The following is a 9,470-nucleotide window of genomic DNA, read 5'->3' on the forward strand; positions in this document are numbered from 1 at the left end:
TGGTTTGGATGCTGGTGTTTTAGATGCTGGTGTTTTGGATGCTGGTGTTTTGGATGTTGGTGTTTTCGATGTTGGTGTTTTAGATGTTGGTGTTTTGGATGCTGGTGTTTTGGATGTTGGTGTTTTAGATGTTGGTGTTTTGGATGTTGTTTGGATGCTGGTGGTTTGGATGCTGGTGTTTTAGATGCTGGTGTTTTGGATGTTGGTGTTTTAGATGTTGGTGTTTTGGATGTTGGTGTTTTAGATGCTGGTGGTTTGGATGCTGGTGTTTTAGATGCTGGTGTTTTGGATGTTGGTGTTTTAGATGTTGGTGTTTTGGATGCTGGTGTTTTAGATGCTGGTGGTTTGGATGCTGGTGTTTTAGATGCTGGTGGTTTGGATGCTGGTGTTTTAGATGCTGGTGTTTTGGATGTTGGTGTTTTAGATGTTAGTGTTTTGGATGTTAGTGTTTTAGATGTTAGTGTTTTAGATGTTGGTGTTTTGGATGCTGGTGTTTTAGATGCTGGTGTTTTGGATGTTGGTGTTTTAGATGCTGGTGTTTTGGATGTTGGTGTTTTGGATGTTAGTGTTTTGGATGTTGGTGTTTTGGATGTTAGTGTTTTGGATGTTGGTGTTTTGGATGTTGGTGTTTTGGATGTTGGTGTTTTGGATGTTAGTGTTTTAGATGTTGGTGTTTTGGATGTTGGTGTTTTAGATGTTGGTGTTTTGGATGTTGTGTTGGATGTTGGTGTTTTAGATGTTGGTGTTTTGGATGTTGTTTGGATGTTGGTGTGTTGGATGTTGGTGTTTTAGATGTTGGTGTTTTGGATGTTGTTTGGATGTTGGTGGTTTGGATGTTGGTGGTTTGGATGTTGTTTGGATGTTGGTGTGTTGGATGTTGGTGTTTTAGATGTTGGTGTTTTGGATGTTGTTTGGATGTTGGTGTGTTGGATGTTGGTGTTTTAGATGTTGGTGTTTTGGATGTTGTTTGGATGTTGGTGTTTTAGATGTTGGTGTTTTGGATGTTGTTTGGATGTTGGTGTGTTGGATGTTGGTGTTTTGGATGTTGTTTGGATGTTGGTGTGTTGGATGTTGGTGTTTTAGATGTTGGTGTTTTGGATGTTGTTTGGATGTTGGTGTTTTAGATGTTGGTGGTTTGGATGTTGTTTGGATGTTGGTGTTTTGGATGTTGGTGGTTTGGATGCTGGTGGTTTGGATGCTGGTGTTTTGGATGTTGGTGTTTTGGATGTTGGTGTTTTGGATGTTGGTGTTTTGGATGTTAGTGTTTTGGATGTTGGTGTTTTAGATCTTGGTGCTTTGGATGTTGGTGTTTTAGATGCTGGTGCTTTGGACCTGCTGTGCAGAAGGCAACAGTGAGCTTTTGATTTAATATCTCCCAGCTTTAATCATTAATATCCATCAAAACAAGTTTGAACATTGAGATGGTCTTCAAACTGCATCATCTATATGAATTCTGGGAAGTGCCAAGAAAATGGCCAAACAAAGAAGATTGTCATGGACTCTTATTCTCATCATTCAGTCTCTTCATTCATTCACATCAAGCAAAGAAAAAATCAACATTTTCAAGGAACGTTGAAGGTTGCTGGAACGTGATTCCTCTCAGTGTTGAGTCTTTAACAAATATAGTCTCATTTGAGCAGATGTTAAAAACACACTTTTAAGAAGTGTTTCTGGTGTACAGACACCTGTTTCTGATCCACTTCACTAGAAAAGGTGAGGAGCAGCAACAGTGGTTTTACACAGTGTCTGTGGGCCTGGGGTGTCTGTGTGTTCATGTCCACATCCACTGGTCCGTCTGTCCTATGTGATATTGTCCTCCTGGTCTCGAGGTTCTGATTTGATGATATGATAATGATAATAACAAGCACTCTCTGTGTTGGTGTTTTGGATGCTGGTGTTTTGGATGTTGGTGTTTTAGATGCTGGTGTTTTGGATGCTGGTGTTTTGGATGCTGGTGTTTTGGATGTTGGTGTTTTGGATGCTGGTGTTTTAGATGCTGGTGTTTTAGATGCTGGTGTTTTGGATGCTGGTGTTTTGGATGCTGGTGTTTTAGATGTTGGTGTTTTGGATGCTGGTGTTTTAGATGCTGGTGTTTTAGATGTTGGTGTTTTGGATGCTGGTGTTTTAGATGTTAGTGTTTTGGATGTTGGTGTTTTGGATGTTGGTGTTTTAGATGTTGGTATTTTGGATGTTGGTGTTTTGGATGTTAGTGTTTTGGATGTTAGTGTTTTAGATGTTGGTGTTTTGGATGTTGGTGTTTTGGATGCTGGTGTTTTAGATGTTGGTGTTTTGGATGCTGGTGTTTTGGATGCTGGTGTTTTGGATGTTGGTGTGTTGGATGTTGGTGTTTTGGATGTTGTGTGGATGTTGGTGGTTTGGATGCTGGTGGTTTGGATGCTGGTGTTTTAGATGCTGGTGTTTTGGATGTTAGTGTTTTAGATGTTGGTGTTTTGGATGTTGGTGTTTTGGATGTTAGTGTTTTGGATGTTACTGTTTTAGATGTTGGTGTTTTGGATGCTGGTGTTTTAGATGCTGGTGTTTTGGATGTTGGTGTTTTGGATGTTGGTGTTTTAGATGTTGGTGTTTTGGATGTTGGTGTTTTAGATGTTGGTGTTTTGGATGTTGGTGTTTCAGATGTTGGTGTTTTAGATGTTGGTGTTTTGGATGTTGGTGTTTTAGATGTTGGTGTTTTAGATGTTGGTGTTTTGGATGTTAGTGTTTTAGATGTTGGTGTTTTGGATGTTAGTGTTTTGGATGTTAGTGTTTTAGATGTTAGTGTTTTGGATGTTGGTGTTTTGGATGTTGGTGTTTTAGATGCTGGTGTTTTGGATGTTGGTGTTTTAGATGTTGGTGTTTTGGATGTTGGTGTTTTAGATGTTGGTGTTTTGGATGTTGGTGTTTTGGATGTTGGTGTTTTGGATGTTGGTGTTTTGGATGTTGGTGTTTTGGATGTTGGTGTTTTAGATGTTGGTGTTTTGGATGTTGGTGTTTTGGATGTTGGTGTTTTGGATGTTAGTGTTTTGGATGTTGGTGTTTTGGATGTTGGTGTTTTGGATGCTGGTGTTTTGGATGCTGGTGTTTTAGATGCTGGTGTTTTAGATGCTGGTGTTTTCTTTGTTAGTGTTTTAGATGTTGGTGTTTTGGATGCTGGTGTTTTGGATGTTGGTGTTTTAGATGTTGGTGTTTTGGATGTTGTTTGGATGCTGGTGGTTTGGATGCTGGTGTTTTAGATGCTGGTGTTTTGGATGTTGGTGTTTTAGATGTTGGTGTTTTGGATGTTGGTGTTTTGGATGTTAGTGTTTTGGATGTTAGTGTTTTAGATGTTAGTGTTTTAGATGTTGGTGTTTTGGATGCTGGTGTTTTAGATGCTGGTGTTTTGGATGTTGGTGTTTTAGATGCTGGTGTTTTGGATGTTGGTGTTTTGGATGTTGGTGTTTTAGATGTTGGTGTTTTGGATGTTGGTGTTTTAGATGTTGGTGTTTTGGATGTTGGTGTTTTGGATGTTAGTGTTTTGGATGTTAGTGTTTTAGATGTTGGTGTTTTAGATGTTGGTGTTTTGGATGTTGTGTTGGATGTTGGTGTTTTAGATGTTGGTGTTTTGGATGTTGTTTGGATGTTGGTGTGTTGGATGTTGGTGTTTTAGATGTTGGTGTTTTGGATGTTGTTTGGATGTTGGTGGTTTGGATGCTGGTGGTTTGGATGCTGGTGTTTTGGATGTTGGTGTTTTGGATGTTGGTGTTTTGGATGTTAGTGTTTTGGATGTTGGTGTTTTAGATCTTGGTGCTTTGGATGTTGGTGTTTTAGATGCTGGTGCTTTGGACCTGCTGTGCAGAAGGCAACAGTGAGCTTTTGATTTAATATCTCCCAGCTTTAATCATTAATATCCCTCAAAACAAGTTTGAACATTGAGATGGTCTTCAAACTGCATCATCTATATGAATTCTGGGAAGTGCCAAGAAAATGGCCAAACAAAGAAGATTGTCATGGACTCTTATTCTCATCATTCAGTCTCTTCATTCATTCACATCAAGCAAAGAAAAAATCAACATTTTCAAGGAACGTTGAAGGTTGCTGGAACGTGATTCCTCTCAGTGTTGAGTCTTTAACAAATATAGTCTCATTTGAGCAGATGTTAAAAACACACTTTTAAGAAGTGTTTCTGGTGTACAGACACCTGTTTCTGATCCACTTCACTAGAAAAGGTGAGGAGCAGCAACAGTGGTTTTACACAGTGTCTGTGGGCCTGGGGTGTCTGTGTGTTCATGTCCACATCCACTGGTCCGTCTGTCCTATGTGATATTGTCCTCCTGGTCTCGAGGTTCTGATTTGATGATATGATAATGATAATAACAAGCACTCTCTGTGTTGGTGTTTTGGATGCTGGTGTTTTAGATGCTGGTGTTTTGGATGCTGGTGTTTTAGATGCTGGTGTTTTAGATGTTGGTGTTTTGGATGCTGGTGTTTTAGATGCTGGTGTTTTAGATGTTGGTGTTTTGGATGCTGGTGTTTTAGATGTTGGTGTTTTGGATGTTGGTGTTTTGGATGTTGGTGTTTTAGATGTTGGTGTTTTGGATGTTGGTGTTTTGGATGTTAGTGTTTTAGATGTTGGTGTTTTGGATGCTGGTGTTTTAGATGTTGGTGTTTTAGATGCTGGTGTTTTGGATGTTGGTGTTTTCGATGTTGGTGTTTTGGATGTTAGTGTTTTGGATGTTAGTGTTTTGGATGTTGGTGTTTTGGATGCTGGTGTGTTGGATGTTGGTGTGTTGGATGTTGGTGTTTTGGATGTTGTTTGGATGCTGGTGGTTTGGATGCTGGTGGTTTGGATGCTGGTGTTTTAGATGCTGGTGTTTTGGATGTTGGTGTTTTGGATGTTGGTGTTTTGGATGTTACTGTTTTGGATGCTGGTGTTTTAGATGCTGGTGTTTTAGATGCTGGTGTTTTGGATGTTGGTGTTTTGGATGTTGGTGTTTTAGATGCTGGTGTTTTGGATGCTGGTGTTTTAGATGCTGGTGTTTTGGATGTTGGTGTTTTGGATGTTGGTGTTTTAGATGTTGGTGTTTTGGATGTTGGTGTTTTAGATGTTGGTGTTTTAGATGTTGGTGTTTTGGATGTTGGTGTTTTAGATGTTGGTGTTTTGGATGTTGGTGTTTTGGATGTTGGTGTTTTGGATGTTAGTGTTTTAGATGTTGGTGTTTTGGATGTTGGTGTTTTGGATGTTAGTGTTTTAGATGCTGGTGTTTTGGATGCTGGTGTTTTGGATGCTGGTGTTTTAGATGCTGGTGTTTTAGATGTTGGTGTTTTGGATGCTGGTGTTTTAGATGCTGGTGTTTTAGATGCTGGTGTTTTGGATGTTAGTGTTTTAGATGTTGGTGTTTTGGATGTTGGTGTTTTGGATGTTAGTGTTTTGGATGTTAGTGTTTTAGATGTTGGTGTTTTGGATGCTGGTGTTTTAGATGTTGGTGTTTTAGATGCTGGTGTTTTGGATGTTGGTGTTTTCGATGTTGGTGTTTTGGATGTTAGTGTTTTGGATGTTGGTGTTTTGGATGCTGGTGTTTTGGATGTTGGTGTGTTGGATGTTGGTGTTTTGGATGTTGTTTGGATGTTGGTGGTTTGGATGCTGGTGGTTTGGATGCCGGTGTTTTAGATGCTGGTGTTTTGGATGTTGGTGTTTTAGATGTTGGTGTTTTGGATGTTGGTGTTTTGGATGTTACTGTTTTGGATGCTGGTGTTTTAGATGCTGGTGTTTTGGATGCTGGTGTTTTAGATGCTGGTGTTTTGGATGTTGGTGTTTTGGATGTTGGTGTTTTAGATGCTGGTGTTTTGGATGCTGGTGTTTTAGATGCTGGTGTTTTGGATGTTGGTGTTTTGGATGTTGGTGTTTTAGATGTTGGTGTTTTAGATGTTGGTGTTTTAGATGTTGGTGTTTTAGATGTTGGTGTTTTGGATGTTGGTGTTTTGGATGTTGGTGTTTTAGATGTTGGTGTTTTAGATGTTGGTGTTTTGGATGTTAGTGTTTTGGATGTTGGTGTTTTGGATGTTGGTGTTTTGGATGTTAGTGTTTTAGATGCTGGTGTTTTGGATGCTGGTGTTTGGATGCTGGTGTTTTAGATGCTGGTGTTTTAGATGTTGGTGTTTTGGATGCTGGTGTTTTAGATGCTGGTGTTTTAGATGCTGGTGTTTTAGATGTTGGTGTTTTGGATGCTGGTGTTTTGGATGTTGGTGTTTTGGATGTTGGTGTTTTGGATGTTAGTGTTTTGGATGTTAGTGTTTTGGATGTTGGTGTTTTGGATGTTGGTATTTTGGATGTTAGTGTTTTGGATGTTAGTGTTTTAGATGTTGGTGTTTTGGATGCTGGTGTTTTAGATGTTGGTGTTTTAGATGTTGGTGTTTTAGATGCTGGTGTTTTGGATGTTGGTGTTTTCGATGTTGGTGTTTTGGATGTTAGTGTTTTGGATGTTAGTGTTTTGGATGTTGGTGTTTTGGATGCTGGTGTTTTGGATGTTGGTGTGTTGGATGTTGGTGTTTTGGATGTTGTTTGGATGTTGGTGGTTTGGATGCTGGTGGTTTGGATGCTGGTGTTTTAGATGCTGGTGTTTTGGATGTTGGTGTTTTAGATGTTGGTGTTTTGGATGTTGGTGTTTTGGATGTTACTGTTTTGGATGCTGGTGTTTTAGATGCTGGTGTTTTGGATGCTGGTGTTTTAGATGCTGGTGTTTTGGATGTTGGTGTTTTGGATGTTGGTGTTTTGGATGTTGGTGTTTTAGATGCTGGTGTGTTGGATGCTGGTGTTTTGGATGTTGGTGTTTTGGATGTTGGTGTTTTAGATGTTGGTGTTTTGGATGTTGGTGTTTTAGATGTTGGTGTTTTGGATGTTGGTGTTTTAGATGTTGGTGTTTTGGATGTTGGTGTTTTGGATGTTGGTGTTTTAGATGTTGGTGTTTTGGATGTTGGTGTTTTGGATGTTGGTGTTTTGGATGTTGGTGTTTTGGATGTTGGTGTTTTGGATGTTGGTGTTTTAGATGTTGGTGTTTTAGATGTTGGTGTTTTGGATGTTGGTGTTTTGGATGTTGGTGTTTTGGATGTTGGTGTTTTGGATGTTGGCGTTTTGGATGCTGGCGTTTTAGATGTTGGTGTTTTAGATGTTGGTGTTTTGGATGTTGGTGTTTTAGATGTTGGTGTTTTGGATGTTGGTGTTTTAGATGTTGGTGTTTTAGATGTTAGTGTTTTGGATGTTGGTGTTTTGGATGCTGGTGTTTTAGATGTTGGTGTTTTAGATGCTGGTGTTTTAGATGTTGGTGTTTTAGATGCTGGTGTTTTAGATGCTGGTGTTTTGGATGCTGGTGTTTTGGATGTTGGTGTGTTGGATGTTGGTGTTTTAGATGTTGGTGGTTTGGATGCTGGTGGTTTGGATGCTGGTGTTTTGGATGTTGGTGTTTTAGATGTTGGTGTTTTGGATGTTGGTGTTTTGGATGTTGGTGTTTTGGATGTTGGTGTTTTGGATGTTACTGTTTTAGATGTTGGTGTTTTGGATGCTGGTGTTTTAGATGTTGGTGTTTTGGATGTTAGTGTTTTGGATGTTAGTGTTTTAGATGTTGGTGTTTTGGATGTTAGTGTTTTGGATGTTGGTGTTTTAGATGTTGGTGTTTTGGATGCTGGTGTTTTAGATGCTGGTGTTTTGGATGTTGGTGTTTTGGATGTTAGTGTTTTGGATGTTGGTGTTTTGGATGTTAGTGTTTTGGATGTTGGTGTTTTAGATGTTGGTGTTTTGGATGTTGGTGTTTTGGATGTTGTTTGGATGTTGGTGTGTTGGATGTTGGTGTTTTAGATGTTGGTGTTTTGGATGTTGTTTGGATGCTGGTGGTTTGGATGCTGGTGTTTTGGATGTTGGTGTTTTGGATGTTGGTGTTTGGATGTTGGTGTTTTGGATGTTGGTGTTTTGGATGTTGGTGTTTTGGATGTTGGTGTTTTGGATGTTGGTGTTTTGGATGTTGGTGTTTTAGATCTTGGTGCTTTGGATGTTGGTGTTTTAGATGCTGGTGCTTTGGACCTGCTGTGCAGAAGGCAACAGTGAGCTTTTGATTTAATATCTCCCAGCTTTAATCATTAATATCCCTCAAAACAAGTTTGAACATTGAGATGGTCTTCAAACTGCATCATCTATATGAATTCTGGGAAGTGCCAAGAAAATGGCCAAACAAAGAAGATTGTCATGGACTCTTATTCTCATCATTCAGTCTCTTCATTCATTCACATCAAGCAAAGAAAAAATCAACATTTTCAAGGAACGTTGAAGGTTGCTGGAACGTGATTCCTCTCAGTGTTGAGTCTTTAACAAATATAGTCTCATTTGAGCAGATGTTAAAAACACACTTTTAAGAAGTGTTTCTGGTGTACAGACACCTGTTTCTGATCCACTTCACTAGAAAAGGTGAGGAGCAGCAACAGTGGTTTTACACATTGTCTGTGGGCCTGGGGTGTCTGTGTGTTCATGTCCACATCCACTGGTCCGTCTGTCCTATGTGATATTGTCCTCCTGGTCTCGAGGTTCTGATTTGATGTGGTCTGGATGAAGTAAGGGAAAGTGCGCAGATGTAGTCCTGGTACACACGTACCACTCCTTAATGTTGGACAGCTGAGGTAAGGCTTGGTTGACTGAGCGCTGGCTCCTACGTGGGGTCCTCGTATTCTGCTGCTGGGCCAGTCGACTCTTCAGGCCAGACAGGGAAAGGTCAAGGGGCATTGCCATGGGAGACGAACTCCGCAGCAGCAGTTTATGGTCCCCATCTCTAGCTGAACTGATATCCAGTTCACAATTGGACAGCGGAGGAAAGTTAACACTTTTTCTGGCCAGTGATGGAGAAAGGTGGGTCATTTTAAGGTCAAGTGGCTCAAAGAGAGTCGCATGAGGTTGCTGTTGTTGATAAAGGACAGGATCGTAAGTGTGGTGGGCCTCAGAGGTAGGTGACAGTTTGACGTGGACCTTCATATGTTTGCGCAGGGAACTGGGGTGGGTGTAGGACTTAGTGCAGCCGAGGGCCTTGCAGTCGTAGGGTTTTGAGGCCGTATGGACCTGTGAGTGCTTCTTTCGGTCGCTGCTGTTGGCAAATCGCCGCTCACAAAATTCACACTGGAACGGCTTCTCACCTGCAACACGAACAAAATACCGTCCATTAACAGTCAAGACTGGATAATTATGGTTTGGACATTCATGAGCAGCATCTGAGGACGGACAGACGGACGTTAACGTCGTTAACTAGTCTGTCAGCTGAGGTTTGGCTGCAGATAAAGTTGTCTTGTTTGACAGTTACAGTAAGAACATTTTGCACAACAAAATGATTGTGAAGATCAGCATTAATAATGAAGCTACGACAGAGAGAGGAATGTTAGATCAACTTTAGATAAACACGCAGTTAACGACACAAGGACTCACAGTGGACAGGATTAGGAATGAACATATCACAGGGACAACT

The 9,470-nt window shown here is 40.4% G+C and overlaps 1 protein-coding gene across 2 annotated transcripts in view; it reads right to left on the bottom strand.

Moving 5' to 3' along the window:
- Positions 1–3,847: 3,847 nt before the first annotated feature.
- The window catches only part of LOC117523604 (zinc finger protein ZIC 4-like), a 40,606-nt gene continuing 34,983 nt past the window's right edge, over positions 3,848–9,470 (bottom strand). The window contains exons 2-3 of one of the 2 annotated variants that reach the window (XM_034185173.1): positions 8,553–9,144; positions 3,848–4,326 (exon numbers count right to left, since the gene is read on the bottom strand). In XM_034185173.1, coding sequence (XP_034041064.1) covers positions 4,290–4,326; positions 8,553–9,144 — 629 coding nt within the window. In that variant the 3' untranslated portion in view covers positions 3,848–4,289. Of the gene's footprint in view, positions 4,327–8,073; positions 9,145–9,470 lie in introns of those variants that run through there. The other variant, XM_034185172.1, reaches the window with a different exon arrangement.

This window comes from Thalassophryne amazonica, chromosome 13 (assembly GCF_902500255.1).
Source record: "Thalassophryne amazonica chromosome 13, fThaAma1.1, whole genome shotgun sequence".
Classification (NCBI taxonomy): Eukaryota; Metazoa; Chordata; class Actinopteri; order Batrachoidiformes; family Batrachoididae; genus Thalassophryne; species Thalassophryne amazonica.